General features: G+C 40.0%; 1 protein-coding gene across 1 annotated transcript; it reads left to right on the top strand.

Moving 5' to 3' along the window:
• The first annotated feature begins 2480 nt into the window (after positions 1–2480).
• Positions 2481–2999, top strand: LOC148932692 (uncharacterized). The gene has a single exon (XM_089065207.1). It carries the CDS (start codon positions 2481–2483, stop codon positions 2997–2999), a length of 519 nt encoding a protein of 172 aa, XP_088921333.1.
• The last annotated feature ends 13580 nt before the right edge of the window (positions 3000–16579 follow it).

Below are 16579 nucleotides of genomic sequence, written 5' to 3' on the forward strand. Positions count from 1 at the left end.
CAAATATCCTAGCATATCTTGCCAAATCTAAGAAGATCTTACCATATCCTAATTAAATTATGATTTATATTAAATTCCTTGAAGGAATTGGATATCACACGCCACTTTTCCTTTTTAAATTGGGAAATCTATTTTTATTTTATTCTTGCTCCGTGATATTTTATTCTACTCCGTGAAATATTCAGATTAAATCATAGGCTAAATTAATAGCCTAGAATTCGAATTCCCTATTATTACTCCTCAAATATTCGGCCACTTCAACAAACAAATCTTCCATATCTCTTCCAAATCTTTATTTATTTAATTATTGGAGTATATCTTGCACTCTATAAATAAGAGGAGAGAAATCAAAACCCTAGCACTACAGAAACCGTCCCCCACTCTCCCAATTTTCGGTCTCTCTCTATCTCCCACTCTCTCAAATTTTTCTTCTACTTTCTCCATTAATTCTTCATCTTTTGGAGAAGAATTGAAGCTGCAATTCAAGAATTCATTGAAGAATCAAGATTCTACTTGTTTCTACCGTTTGTTTTTGCAAGAAAAGGTACTTCTATTATTAATCTTTTCTTCCTCTACCGATTAATCGGTGTTCTTGAGTCCACATGCATTTAGAACGAGTGAAGGGGGAAATTAATCGGTGAATTTGGATGCATGTGTGTGTGTGACCGTGTGTGTGTGGGTGTGCACGCCTCGGTAGGCGTGTATGTGTGTTTGTGTGTGTGCGTGTGTTGTGTGTGGGAAACACTCATGCGTGACACGATTTGATGATAAATCTGGAGTTGTTGTGTGATAAAAACGATATGATAATCGTACTTTGATTCTGATCGTTGATTTTGGATATAATCGAAGGGAAAAGGGAAACGTGAGATCATGCATAATTTTAATCCATGAGTTGAGACTTATTTGAAAAATATGAACTAAAGGTGATAGTTCGCGTTCCCGGTGGGATATCAAGAAGAAGTGCATTTTTGTTGAACTCGAAAGAAATCGAGGTGGGCTTTATTCTAAACTCTCTTCTATGTGCAAATTTATGATGTTGGAGAAATAAGGGTGGATTGAACTGTTATACCATGCCTATAAATTATTTTGGATATTGTGATTGCCTGATGCCTAGATTGTGAGTACCCTCCATTAGGCTACAGCGGCTATAAAAACGAATTTGGGTCTGAGTAGGGCCGCAAACCCTATCAGGCTAGTGTACACGGGGGGATCGGGAGCCGTCCTTGCTAGTCGGCCGATCTCGTGGGCGAATAGTGTGGCCACACTTTCGTCGCACTATGAAATGATGATTGATGAGAAAATGGGAGGTATTATTTGACTGGCCAGTCCATGATATATATTTTGTGATACTCGATGCTTATCTTTAAATAAATGCAAACTTCGAGTTCACTATGGTAAGGGTGGCATAACTATAAAATATTTTGGCGTGAGTCCACTGAGTATGTTTAAAATACTCAGCCCTGCATGTGTTTTCCCTATGTGCAGGTTGAGCGGCAATGGGCGGTCGGTGGTGTTGAGAAGATTGAGTCGAATAAAATGGATGTTTGAAACTATAAGTGTAGTCGTGTCTTCATACATGGCTCCGCTTTCTCTTGATATGCTTCCGCTGAATATTTTTGGAAAACTTATTATCTTTGGTTGTGGTGAACTTAATTTTTGTTTTGGAATGAGGGGAATTATTGCGTCTTGTTGGATTATGCTAAACCTTTTACTTTTGAGCCTAATCTATTAAGTCTTGTTTCTCGTGAGTTAGCCATTGACTTTTTCCTTGATACTTCATTAAATGATAGGGTCAAATCTCTTTAAATGAAACCCTAGTCTACATTTTTGTCGCTTTAAGCTCGCCTAGTTAACAGTCATCGTATTTATTATACCCTAGAAATGTCGGGCTGTTACAACGACCGTACGAGAAGCTACAACCGCTTGAGATACCCGAGTGGAACTGGGAGCACATCGCTATGGACTTCGTGACTGCATTGCCGAAAACCCTCAAAGGGAACACCGCGATCTGGGTGATCATCGATCGACTTACCACGAGTGCGCATTTCATACCAATCCCCGTAACCCATGCATCGGATAGGTTAGCTCGGATCTACATTCAAGAGATCGTGCGACTACATGGAGTCCCAGTGACGATTACGTCTGATCGTGACCCGAAGTTTACCTCGAAATTTTGGATTAGTCTACAACGTGAGCTTGGAACACGCTTAAACTTTAGCACCGCTTTTCACCCACAATCCGATGGACAATCCGAGAGGACGATACTAACTCTCGAGGATATGTTAAGAGCCGTGGTGCTCGACCGAGGCGGAAGTTGGGAGACCGCACTCCCTTTGATCGAGTTCGCCTACAACAACAGTTTTCAAGCAACGATCGGCATGGCGCCTTATGAAGCACTTTATGGGAGAAAGTGTAGATCTCCGCTCTACTGGGATGAAGTTGGCGAACGAAGAGCGCTTGGACTCGATGCAGTCGAAGAAATGGTCGAAATCGTTCGACAAATCCGCGCGCGAATGAAGGAAGCTCAGGACAGACAGAAGTCGTACGCCGACGTTCGACGGACGGACCTACAGTTCCACGCTGGTGATAAAGTTTTCCTCAAAGTATCCCCGTCGAAAGGGATTGCGCGTTTTGGAGTCAAGGGCAAGCTGAAGCCACGTTTTATCGGGCCGTACGAGATTCTAGAAGGAGTAGGACCCGTAGCTTATCGTTTAGCGCTGTCGCCCAGCCTTGGGAATGTGCACAACGTTTTTCATGTGTCGCAGTTGAGAAAATACGTGTTCGATCCGAAGCATGTGATTCGTTATGAGGATATTGTTGTAAGCCCGGATTTGAGCTACGAGGAGCGACCCCAGTTAATCTTAGATCGAAAGGTCCAAACCTTGAGAAATAAAACCACTACCTTCGTGAAAATTCAATGGAGAAACCACGGGCCCGAGGAAGCCACGTGGGAGCGTGAGGATAAGATGATAGAGCTATACCCGGAACTCTTTCCGTAAAAGGTATCAAATTTCGGGACGAAATTTCTTTTAAGTGTGGTAGGATGTAACATCCCGGATTTTAGAACCCTAATTTTAGAGCCCTAGAATTAATTGTTGATGACGTGGAATCGAGAATGCACTTATTTCATGAGATGTTATAGTCGAATTGAGTTTAGGGTTTGTGTTGAAAGTTTGAAAAGTCAAATTATTTGATTTAATGATGTGGCATGTGATTTATTTATTTGGTGAGATTATGTGGCAATTATTTGTTTGAGGGTGAGTGAGAATATTAGAGAAAATTTCCATAAATACTTGTTACCCTAATTCTTGAAATTTTCGAACCCTAGACCCCTTGGAGAAAGAATTTCTATTTTTCCGTAATTTATTTAATCCTTGGGATATGTATCCAAATTAAATTCCAAGAGCCAATTATTTCCTTATTTTGAAGATGGAAAAATCGAGCCCCTTGTCTAATAGTGATTTTCGAAAATCACTATGTGGAAAGGAAATATTATTTTGCTTATTTAATTGATTCCTTACTTGATTTCCTTCCATACCTAGAATTTAAATATTCTACCAAATCTTTTCATACTTCAAGAGATCTTGTCTTACTTTATTTTAGTCAATATTCAAAAATCCATGCCTTATTTAAAAGGCATAGAAATCGCCCCTTACCTTGTTTCATGGAGGATTTTCCTTATTTTTATTTTGCTCCATGATATTTTATTCTATATGGAAAAATACCAAAACAAAATCTTGGCTATCCTAGAAGCCTAGTTTTCGAAAATTGCCATGCTTGATACCTAGTCTATTTTTGTTAATTCTTCTTCCCTACTTCACAATATTATTTTATTGTGTAGAATGAGATCTTACCAAATATTCTATTCTAATTACCTAAAGATCTTGTTGAACTCTATAAATAAGAACCAAAACCCCTAACCCTAGCCCCACATTTCCGGCACCCCCCCCCCATCCCATACACTCTCCCAATTTTCTTCTTCTACACTCCAATATTTTGCTATCTTTTGAAGAAGAATTGAAGTTTAACCCAAGAACTTTGAAGAATCAAGGCTAATACTTGTTTCCTACCGATCGTTTTTCTCAAAAAGGTATTTTTGTTTAAGAGTCATGTTGTTCTTCTTCTACTTCTTCTTTTTCTTCTTCTAACCGATTAATCGGTCTTCTTGAACCCTCATGCATCTTGGTTGAGTGAAAGAGGGATAAAAAGGGATGTGGGAACATGTATATATATGTGTGACGTGTGTGTGTGGCGTGTATGTGTGTGTGTGGCGTGTGTGTGTGTGTGGCGTGTGTATGTGTGTGCCGTGTGTGTGTGTTGTTGTGTTGTGTAGTGTGTGTTTGATGGCTAAATAATCTTGTGTGATAAACATGATCTTGGTTAATTAGTAATGATAAGATGAATCTTTGGGAAGAGGGAAAAGTAATGAGACATGCATGAGTAAGAGTAGTATTGAACCTAATTGGTGATATGTGCCTATGTGATTAAAAGGTGAAACTTTGGTTGCGAAACCGGATAACGGAAAAGCGAAACTACTTGAAAACTAAGCAATCGAGGTGGGATTTACTCTTAAAACTCTCTTTTATTTTGTCAAAATGTTGTTCGGTGTTATAAGGGTGGTTTAACTGTTATGCCATGCCTATGTTTGTTTAAATGTGATTGTTGGATATGCTTATACGAATTCGGGTCTGAGTATGGGCCGCAAGCCCTATCAGGCTGTGTACACAATGGGATCAAGAGCCGTCCTTGCTAGTTGGCCGGTCTCGTGGGCGAAAAGTGTGGCCACACTTTCGTCGCACCATGGAATGTTTGTGATTGTTAATTTGATGAGAAAATGGGAGGTTATTTTGACTGGCCAGTCTATGAAAATATATTTTGTGATACTCGTGATATTCTTTTTAACTGCTTAAAACTCGAGTTCACTTGGTAAGGGTGGCATAACTTATAAAATGTTTTGGCAACGAGCTCACTGAGTATTTCAAAATACTCAGCCCTGCATGTGTTTTCCTTATGTGCAGGTTGAATGATGACGAGCGGTGGCGGGTGTTGAGCAGCTTAATTAACTAATATGGATATGTTGAACTCTAAGTGTAGTTGTGTCACCATACATAGCTATGCTTTTCTCTTGGTCGTTTTCCGCTGAATTTTGATACACTTATGAATTTGTTTTGGAGTATTAGCATCTTGCCTTCGGTTTGAGACCTTAGCCCTTTTCTCGTGACTTTGTCTTGGGTATTATGTCGTACTCTTAAGGTTTTGACCATCATTTATGATATCTATCTTCCTTTGAACTTCTAGGTTAAGTTGTTGCATTAAATACTCTGATATTCCTTTCAATTCTCTTGGTCAGTACTCTTTAAATGAAACCCTAGTCTGTGTTTACTTCTTTGGAGTCGGTTTCGGGTAGCAGCCGCCGCATTTATTGTACCCTAGGAGGGCGGGCTGTTACAGTATTGGTGGCGCATCACTCGTCTTTACAATGAAACCCGGCCGAGGGGAACCATCTATCGCAATGATAGTATGGTACGCAATTGCCTCTTCAGATGCAACGAGGCAATCGGGAAGTTCCAGGGGTATTACCTCCAGGAAGAGCGGTCGGCGGGGAGCGGCACGAGCGAGCTCGACATCATCACTATCGCCTTGGCGACCTACCAACGCATGGAGTTCAAGGCATTCAAGTACCTCGATTGTTGGCAGGAGGGGCGCCTACATCCGAAGTATAAGGGCGGCGTAGTAGCATCCTCCTCCAGCTCCTCCAGCAAACGGTCGAGGTCGGTAGCCCTATCCGACGGCGCCTTCGATAATGTGGCTACCAAGCTTGCCGGAAATAACTTGGGTAGCCCCAACGCTGGCTCGAGCAGTTCCCGCCGCCCGCAAGGAAGGAAGAAGGCGACGGCCACCTGCTGTCGCGCCCCGACTCCATCCGCCCCCGCCCCCGCTCCCTTTGGATTTTCAAAAAGATTTTATGTTCTTTAAAATGTTTTTGGATTTTTTTTGAAAAATATTCACAAGAATTAAAACTCAACTAAACGTATTTACAAAATCAGCTTCTAAAGTATCCAAGGACTATATAAATGCAACCAATAAACATAAAATGGAAAGAATGAGAAAACTCCCTAGCCCCATAGGCATACTTTCAGTCATATGTAACTGGAGAGCTTTCCTTCTTAACTCAGCCTTGGTTTTTTTTTCAACCTTGGAAACACATTTAATAAGAAATCATGCCTAGACAAAAGAAAACGATCAAAAACAGAAAATTGAAGAAAGTCGAAAGCTATTTACAGTGTCATAGAAACAAAATCAAGTAGATAACACCATAGTCCCTGACAACGGCGCCATTTGAAGAGAGGGTAGACGTGCGGTTTGTGTGTGATATGTCACTCGATCTAACAGGTCCAGAGGATTCGACTAGACTTCAGAGGCTAGAAGATCATGAAACTATCAGAAAGGGGTCGTTGGGTGCACTCTATTCCTTCAAAAACCTCAACCCACTATACTACAACTTAGCACAGGGAAGTAAAGGATCGATCCCACGAGGACGAAGGTGTTACGAAACTGCATTTGAGAATGTTTTGGGAAAAGGGGTTGGCTGCTGCCACGCAATTTTGTGGGTCGAGAACTTAAAACTACTGGGTCTGAGAGATAGAAAAACTTAACTCTACCTATTGGGTCTAAGAACTGAGAACGTACGGAACATACATGACTTGGAGAAATGAGATATTCTAAAGTTTTAATACAACTGGAGTAAACTTAACTAAACAGACTTTCCTAATTTGGACAGGCAAGCATAAAGCGAAAAGTAAAGACAAATTTCCTTAAACTACCAGGGTCTGGAAGCATGCAGAAAAGTAAAAAGACAAAGCAGATCGTACTAACAGGGTCTAGGGGACATGCAGAAAAAGCAAAGTACATGCTGAAAAGTACTGACATAAAGCAGATTTGATTCTAACTACCAACAACTTCATCTTCTTCGGGAATCAAACGAGAATAGCAGATAAAACAGAGAATTAAACACCATGAAAACAGAGCAAACTTTAGATCTAGACTTAAAACAAGAAATTAAAGCCTAAACTAACAGATCTACGCTACTAGACCTAAAGGATGCAGAAACAGAAAGTAAGCAGCCATAATCATGCACAACGTAAACAGCAACTCTAGATACGTGAAACTCCAACTCAAATACTATTAGAGTTTGTATACTAGAAATCACGTTTCAAGTGATTGAATACTGTAAAACTCTTATTTTATTTTCCAAGGAATAAAACAGATTATTTTTGTCATAATGTTGTTATGTTTTACATTTAATGGATGTTAATGCATGTTTAAATGTATAAGTTAACTTAACAAAGTCTAAGTCTTTGTTTTAGTAGACCGGTTGTGGGCGTCGTCCACTTTAAGGTAACACGGTCAGTTCTAAACAAAGAAAAAGATGAATTTCACAACCTAGATGGAATTTGACTATCCATCGAGAAAGGTTGCAATGTCAGTCCGCATATTTCTAAGCCTTACTGAAATAAGATGACATTGGTGTGGTATAGCACTGAACGGATCTAACAGCAAGACTTGCCTTGGGCTATCTACTGAAAGGCGAGGTCTTGATAATATTTGTTTCTTAATCAATGTAGGTTAGCATTGAGCATACGGTATTGATTATGCACTACTTTGACTTATCAAATGGTGCGGGTTTTTCGTAACCCAATAATCCTGATATATTGGGTAGTGGTGATCAATATCTAGCGGTGCTAGGATTGCTATTATATTGAATCGTGCACGAGGAGAGTCTCGTTTGATAATGTCCTCAAGAGGAGCGCGAAACAAGGTTTTATTATTCGGAACCTACCTAGTTGGAGTTTGATTACTCTATGAATAATAAATAAGTGTTTCATGCTAAGTCCACTCTTGGAATTAATAAAAAGTTAATTAATTACGTCAGTAGCAAACATTAATTAATTAATGGACATTTTAATCTTAAGCACAGGAAATGAAAGTTAAACGGAAACCCGGATTACTTTTAATTTCGGATTTGGATGAGGAGAGTTCAATATTACTTCTGTAGTGGCTGCTCGTAATATTCCAATTATAACTTATATTAAATTGTGGGTTCAATTTAATTAGAAAAAAGTAAATTGGATGAGCTCATATCCAAAACCTTCCATAGATCCCTGTCTGGGCTCAAAAAGAACTTAATATAAATAGGAGAATAAAGGAGACAGAAATAACACAATTTTAATTATTGTAATTTTTGAAATTTTCAGCCCTAAGCTGTAGAGAATTTCGAATTCCTCTCCTATTCCAAAAAGGATTTCTTCTGTCTTCTTTATTTAAGTCCTAGTATTCAAGTAAGATCAGCCCGATATTGGGATACAGTTCGGGAACCAGAGAGAAGATTTGTGGTCTAGTACTCAAAGCATCACGTGGAGAAGAAGCTAGCCATCTTCAATTCATTGGAGAATTAATTTAGTATTTATCTACTCCGTAGAAAAGCATGTTTTAGGTTTCAATATTCTTAAAGCATGATCAATTCAAGTTATGAGCATGATACATGTGATAATTACGCGAATAGGTTTGGTCTAAATAATCTGCTAAATAGATCTGATTATTATGTGATTGTTATTTATGCGACCGCTTCCGCTGCCAGCACCATCAATTGGTATCAAAGCCAGTCTTTGGCTCTAATTATTTGGATTTAAATTTCACGAAATTCATGTATGCATGTCTTATTTGATTACGAAGCATGTTCTTGTGTTATTTTTGTTTACGCATCTTGAACTCAAGAACATTCAAATCATAGAACTTGAATTATTCGAACGCACGAGATGCGATCGGAGTAGGGGTGACGATTTGAGTGGGAGCCGAGGGCGACGGACATGGGGCGACGCGTCGGCGAGCAAGGGCTCGCGCGCGCCACCGGCCAAGCCCGCCAAACCTAGCCGGCCCCGATCAAGATTCGGCGATCGCCGACGACGAAGTGGAGCCGAGGGGCGTCGATCGCGCGGCGACGTGCTGGCGAGCACGGGCTCGTGCACGCCACCGGTCTCGACTGGCGACCCCTAGCCGGAATCCGTTGCGACGCGCGATCGAATCATGGCACGGTGGCTCGTCCGAGAGCCGTTGAGACGCCGGAAAACCCTAACCCTAACCCTAAAACCTAATCCGCCGAAACCCTAGCCCTAGCGGTGCGAAACCGAGAGCAGCCAAGCCATCTTCGGCGGCTGCTGGTTGTGGCGAGACCGCCGGAGTGGAGGGAGTACGCAGGAGCTGTGCGGCCTTCGCTGCATGGCTGGCGGAAAACGGCGGAGCAAGGGAGTCTCGGCGGTTTTACCGTCGGGAAGGAAGAAGGGAGGAAGCGGCGCGCCTAGCGCGCGCGCCTTTCGGCGGCGGTCTGGTGGCGAATTCGCCGCTCCGGCGAGTGTCTCCGGAGGATACGTTCAAATCTTCGTCGTGTAGATTCGTGCAAACCTCGAATCGCAAGATATTGACGAAAGATTATTTTAATGATTATTTAATTGATTAATTAATAGAAATCATTAAAAATAATATTATTTAATGAAATAAAATGTTTTGGGAAGATTTCCCTAGATTTTAGGAATATTTGGATTATTTTCTATATCTATGAATATTTTATATCCTAGATGATATAGATAAGAATAATTTAATAGGTTCCTAAATATAATATATCTAGAATCTATAATAAGATAGATATATATAAGATTACATTAAATAATATAATTTAATTTTCTTCCTAATCTTGAACTTGGAAGTTATATGAATTTAATTTTTCATATCTAATAAAGATTATAAATAATGTACTTTATTTTAGATATATCTTATAGTATGACATGAATAAGAATTAAATTCTAGATTAATAATTCCTAAACTAAGATATTAAAGATAATAAAAGATTTAATTATCCAGTCAATTAATTACCAACAGAATTTAATTAGTCTTAATCTGCCTTAAGGCTAAAGGATAATTAATGAAAACCATAACTAAAATGTCTAAGCGATAATTATGAACTAAAAGTTTATATATGGTCTCCATCGGTTGGACTGCCAAAATTTTGTGAAGCTGCTTTTCTAATATTATCGCCACCTACAAAGTAGGGACAATAATCCTACGAAAACAGTAAGTTCATAAGGGTGGACTTCTCACATAATAAATAGAATGAACTAGAAAGTGGTTCCCAATATTATTGCCACCTGCCAAGTGGGGACAATAATCCTAAGGAACTGCAAGTTTCAGGGTTCAATCAGAATTTATGAGATAGCTTGATTTTTGTTATCAGCGCATGAACATTGTTATGGGAGTGTGTTGTAGAAATAAAATTCTGTAATGCTAAATCTGATGGTCGTGCTTAGGCAACATTAGGTGTGTTGACGAGGAAGATATTGATGCGTCGGTGTTGTGACCAGTAAAATTGCCAAAGTTTTGATGCGTATTAACCTCCAAAGGAGGATACAATTTATTAATTTTGCTGTTGTAAGATTTTGAAAATTTCTATGGTTAATCTACTCAATTTCCTTACATAAGTTTATGACAAATAGTAAAATCTTCTGTTTGCAGTGCAATAAAATCCGTCAAGATGTCTTTTAATCCTCTTTCTGCCATTCTCAAAGAAAACAAACTCGAGGGCCAAAATTACATAGAATGGAAACAAAACTTGGATATCGTTCTCACAGCTGAAGAGTACAAGTTTGTACTCACTACTCCACAACCTCCAGTCCCCGCGGCTAACGCCTCGGTGGGAGTTCAGAATGCGCATAAACGGTGGCATAAGACGAATGAGATGTCTAAGTGCTACATGTTGGCATCTATGTCTTCAGTACTCAAGCATCAGCATTCTGCCATGGCGACTGCCGCCGAGATTATGCAAAATCTTACAAATCTGTTTGGTACTCAGAATCGAACAGCTAAGTCTCAAGTCTTTCGGAGTATCATGACGAAGTCTATGAAGGAAGGCACGCCTGTGAGGCAACATGTCCTCGAGATGATGAGCCACCTCAATCAGATTGAGGTTTTGGGAGGGACGATCGATCCTGAGTCCCAGGTTACTATAATCCTTCAGAGTCTTCCCCCTAGCTTCCAGCAGTTCAAGCTCAACTTCGAGATGAACAAGCGGGATTATACTTTGGCTGAGCTACTCACTGAACTTCAGTCGGCGGAGGACCTTATGGTTCAAGCTAAGGTAGCCATGCTAAGTTTGGCGCCTAATTCCTCTGGGTCTAAGCCTAGAAGAGGAAAGAAAAAGGCACGGAACTTAGTGGCAGCTAACATTGCTAAGGGAAAGAAGAAACAGAGAAGTGACAAGAAGCAAACTGGAAAGTGCTTCAAATGTGGAGAGAAAGGTCATTGGAAGCCAAATTTTCCTAAAAAGGGCAAGGCTACAGGTATGCACCGTGCTCTAGTAGTCGAGTCATGTTTGGCTTCGATATCTACTCATACTTAGGTTATTGATACTGGAGCAACTGATCATATATGTTTTGATCCCGACTTAATGCAGGTGACAAGATGGTTACATGATCGTGAGATCGAAGTCCAGCTGGGCGACGCTACGAAAGTGGCGGCCGTTGCAGTGGGAGACGTTTATTTACGTTTTTCTAGTGATATATTTTTTATTTTGAAGAATGTTTTGTTGATACCTTCTTTTAGAAGAAATTTAATTTCAGTTTCTAAATTGTCTTTTGATGGATATTCGATTTCTTTTAATGACAATTGTGTTATTAAGAAAGATGGCTCTTATATCTGTCGTGGTATCATGGAAAACAATCTGTACACAATCACTTCTACACAATTTAATCAACGTAAATCAGAACTCAATGCAACATCGAAAATTTCTAAGAAAAGAAAAGAACCTTCAAGTTCAATGAATGACACGTACTTATGGCACCTTAGACTTGGTCATGCCAACGAAAGAAGGATTCATGCGATGGTTGATCAAGATCTTATCAAAGGTCTTGAGAAGGAACCATTTTCGAAGTGTGAATCCTGTCTCGAAAGCAAGATGACTAAGAGACCTTTTAGGTCAAAGAAGAATAGGGCCAAGGAAGTACTTGAGCTCATTCATACTGATGTGTGTGGACCAATGTCAACCGAGGCAAGGGGCGGCTATCGATACTTCGTCACCTTTATAGATGACTTCTCGAAAGTTGGATATGTTTATTTGATGCGCTACAAGTCTGAAACTTTTGACAAGTTCAAGGATTTTAAGGATAAAGTAGAGACGCGTCATGGTAAGACTATCAAAATGCCTGCGATCTGATCGCGGAGGCGAATACCTAAGTGCCGAGTTTTTGGACTACTTATCAGTGGCGGGAATTCAAACCCAAACGATTGCGCCGGGCACACCCCAGCAGAATGGCGTAGCTGAAAGAAGGAATAGGACCTTATTAAACATGGTCCGATCGATGATGAGTTATGCACGGTTACCTACTTCGTTTTGGGGGCATGCGTTGCTTTCCGCAACCTATCTCTTAGACCACTTACCTTCTAAATCAGTTCCTACTACCCCATATGAGTTGTGGAATGGGTGAAAGCCCAATCTAGAACATCTCAGAGTATGGGGGTGTCCGGCTCATGTATTGGAAAAGGATCCAACTAAGCTGGAATCTAGGACGGAGGTTTGTGTGTTTATAGGATACCCTAGAGGAACGAAAGCTTATGAATTCTATAGTCTCAGAGATCAGAAAGTGATTGTGAGCACTCATGCCACATTCTTAGAGGAAGACTAAGTAATGAATCATAAGCCCAGCAGTGAGATAGCTCTTGAAGAGCTCACTCAAGTTACAACTTCCATTAACCAAGAACAATTACCTAGTGTACCAACAATTCCAGAAATTTCAACTAATACTCCAGATATTGTAGTGCCATGCCGCAGTGGGAGGGTCTCTCATGAGCCCGATAGATACATTGGTTTGGGAGAGTGCATGGATCACTCCTCGGACAGCAATGTACTTGATCCCTGGAATTTTGCAGAGGCGCAGGCAGATGTCGATCATTGCGAATGGGTGAAAGCAATGGATTCGGAACTACAATCAATGGTAGACAAGGACGTCTACGATTTGTCTGTCCTACCCGAAGGCTGTACTGCCATTGGGAGAAAGTGGATATACAAACGTAAACGTGGACCCGATGGACGAGTTAAAGTCTTTAAGGCAAGACTAGTGCTAAGGGGTATACCCAAAAGGAAGGCATCGATTACGATGAGACCTTCTCCCCAGTGGCCATGCTCAAATCGATCCGTATACTTTTGTCTATAGCAGCTTACATGGATTGGGAAGTATGGCAGATGGACGTCAAGACTGCGTTTTTAAACGGGAGTCTTGAGGAGACCATCTACATGGAACAACCCAAAGGCTATGTGGTAAAGGGCAAGGAACACATGGTTTGGAAGCTTAAAAAGGCCATTTATGGCCTCAAGCAAGCATCTAGATCATGGAACCAGTGTTTCGATCAAACTGTTCAAAAGTTTGGATTCGAAAAATGCCCTAATGAAAGCTGTGTGTATAAGAAGGTTGAAAAGGGAAATGTTGTGTTCTTAGTTTTATATGTAGATGACATTCTTCTAATTGGAAACAATAAAAAGATGTTGTCATCAGTGCGAACTTGGTTGTCCAGCCAGTTCAAAATGAAAGATATGGGTGAAGCGGGACACATTCTAGGTATCAAGGTTCTAAGGAACCGAGCCAAGAGAATGTTGTGCTTATCCCAAGAATCTTACATCGATACAGTACTTAGACGATTTAGCATGCAAGATGCCAAGAAAGGTTTACTACCTTTTAAACATGGCATCCATTTATCTTAAGAGATGTGTCCTAAGACAGCATCTGAGATAGCAGAGATGAGAAGAATACCATATGCATCGGCAGTTGGTAGTCTCATGTATGCTATGCTTGTACTAGACCCGATATCTGCTTTGCTGTTGGCATGGTAGCCAGATATCAATCCAATCCCGGCCAAGGACATTGGACTGCCGTAAAGAACATACTCAAGTACCTTAATCGGACTAAGGACTATGTTCTAGTTTACAATGCAGCCGAGCTCTGTCCTTTAGGATATACAGATTCAGATTTTCAAGCTGATGTAGATTCGAGAAAATCAACTTCCGGATATGTGTTTACCTTAGGAGGTGGAGCCGTAATTTGGAAGAGTGTAAAGCAGAAATGCATTGCAGACTCTACCATGGAAGCCGAGTATGTGGCCGCTTCGGAGGCTGCAAAAGAGGCTGTATGGCTTAAGAACTTCCTCATGGACTTAGGTGTGGTTTCGAATATGCCCAAGAGCATCACCATCTATTGTGACAATTCTGGTGCTGTGGCAAATTCGAGAGAACCACGGGCTCATAAAGCGAGCAAGCACATAGAGAGGAAGTATCATATTATACGAGATATAGTGCAGAGAGGAGACATAAAAGTGGTCAAAATTGAGTCAAAAAATAACCTGGCAGATCCTTTCACGAAGGCATTAGCAGTAAAGCCGTATGAAAGCCATGTTGAAGGAATGGGAGTTCGACTAATTCAAGACCTCAATCCGCTTTCAGTATAAGTGGGAGAATTTGACGTTAGTTAGCACATTTTGTATACTCGAAAGTGTTTTGAGTATAAGTGGGAGATTGTTAGAGTTTGTATACTAGAAATCACGTTTCGAGTGATTGAATACTGTAAAACTCTTATTTTATTTTCCAAGGAATAAAACAGATTATTTTTGTCATAATGTTGTTATGTTTTACATTTGATGGATGTTAATGCATGTTTAAATGTATAAGTTAACCTAACAAAGTCTAAGTCTTTGTTTTAGTAGACTGGTTGTGGGCGTCGTCCACTTTAAGGTAACACGGTCAGTTCTAAACAAAGAAAAAGATGAATTTCACAACCTAGATGGAATTTGACTATCCATCGAGAAAGGTTGCAATGTCAGTCCGCATATTTCTAAGCCTTACTGAAATAAGATGACATTGGTGTGGTATAGCACTGAACGGATCTAGCAGCAAGACGTGCCTTGGGCTATCTACTGAAAGGCGAGGTCTTGATAATATTTGTTTCTTAATCAATGTAGGTTAGCATTGAGCATACGGTATTGATTATGCACTACTTTGACTTATCAAATGGTGCGGGTTTTTCGTAACCCAATTATCCTAATATATTGGGTAGTGGTGATCAATATCTAGCGGTGCTAGGATTGCTATTATATTGAATCGTGCACGAGGAGAGTCTCGTTTGATAATGTCCTCAAGAGTAGCGCGAAACAAGGTTTTATTATTCGGAACCTAGCTAGTTGGAGTTTGATTACTCTATGAATAATAAATAAGTGTTTCATGCTAAGTCCAGTCTTGGAATTAATAAGAAGTTAATTAATTACGTCAGTAGCAGACATTAATTAATTAATGGACATTTTAATCTTAAGCACGGGAAATGAAAGTTAAATGGAAACCTGGATTACTTGTAATTTCGGATTTGGATGGGGAGAGTTCAATATTACTTCTGTAGTGGCTGCTCGTAATATTCCAATTATAACTTATATTAAATTGTAGGTTCAATTTAATTAGCAAAAAGTAAATTGGATGAGCCCATATCCAAAACCTTCCATAGATCCCTGTCTGGGCCCAAAAAGAACTTAATATAAATAGGAGAATAAAGGAGACAGAAATAACACAATTTTAATTATTGTAATTTGTGAAATTTTCAGCCCTAAGCTGAAGAGAATTTCTAATTCCTCTCCTATTCCAAAAAGGATTTCTTATGTCTTCTTTATTTAAGTCCTAGTATTCTAGTAAGATCAGCCCACACTGATATTGGGATACAGTTCGGGAACCAGAGAGAAGATTTGTGGTCTAGTACTCAAAGCATCACGTGGAGAAGAAGCTAGCCATCTTCAATTCTTTGGAGAATTAATTAGGTATTTATCTACTCCGTAGAAAAGCATGTTTTAGGTTTCAGTATTCTTAAAGCATGATTAATTCAAGTTATGAGCATGATACATGTGATAATTACGCGAATGGGTTTTGTCTAAATAATCTGCTAAATAGATCTGATTATTATGTGATTGTTATTTATGCGACCGCTTCCGCTGCCAGCACCATCAAATACACCACGATTCAACAAATCCAGACATCTCCATATGCACATCCCCAACCTCCAACAACAAACCAACAGATCTCAGCTCCAAACATCCAACAATAAACAAGAACGAAAGTAAAAAACAAGAAATAAACGTCAACTCAGCGAGATCCAACAAAAGCAAACATAAAATTCCATAATAACTAGAAATAGGTCTGAATCCAGTAGATCAAAGCAAGAACTAGAGTTATGAAACTTAAAACCAACAAGTTCTAAACGAAAGCAAGTAAAGATTGTTTCTTCGTCTTCACAAGGCCGTGTTACACAGCAAAATAACAACGATGAGAACCACGGTGGCCAGAATCCTCCATATCCAAGTGCGCAGCAGACGAAATGAGAAATTTGAAGTGTGGAACTAAAGCATGGAACGAAAGCTAGAGCTAGGAAAGTGTAGAAGTGGTTGTAAGTGTCTTCAAGGTTGAGCTCCTTATATATGTGAGGCTCTGATCCCTAGGGTATCCCTCTGG

This window comes from Salvia hispanica, chromosome 2 (genome assembly GCF_029641045.1).
Source record: "Salvia hispanica isolate PSC_SH4W2 chromosome 2, Shi_PSC_v1, whole genome shotgun sequence".
In the NCBI taxonomy this organism is placed as follows: Eukaryota; Viridiplantae; Streptophyta; class Magnoliopsida; order Lamiales; family Lamiaceae; genus Salvia; species Salvia hispanica.

Coding starts and splice junctions, on each gene's coding strand:
- LOC148932692 (XM_089065207.1), top strand. CDS start 2,481: ATGGTCGAAATCGTTCGACAAATCCGCGCGCGAATGAAGGAAGCTCAG.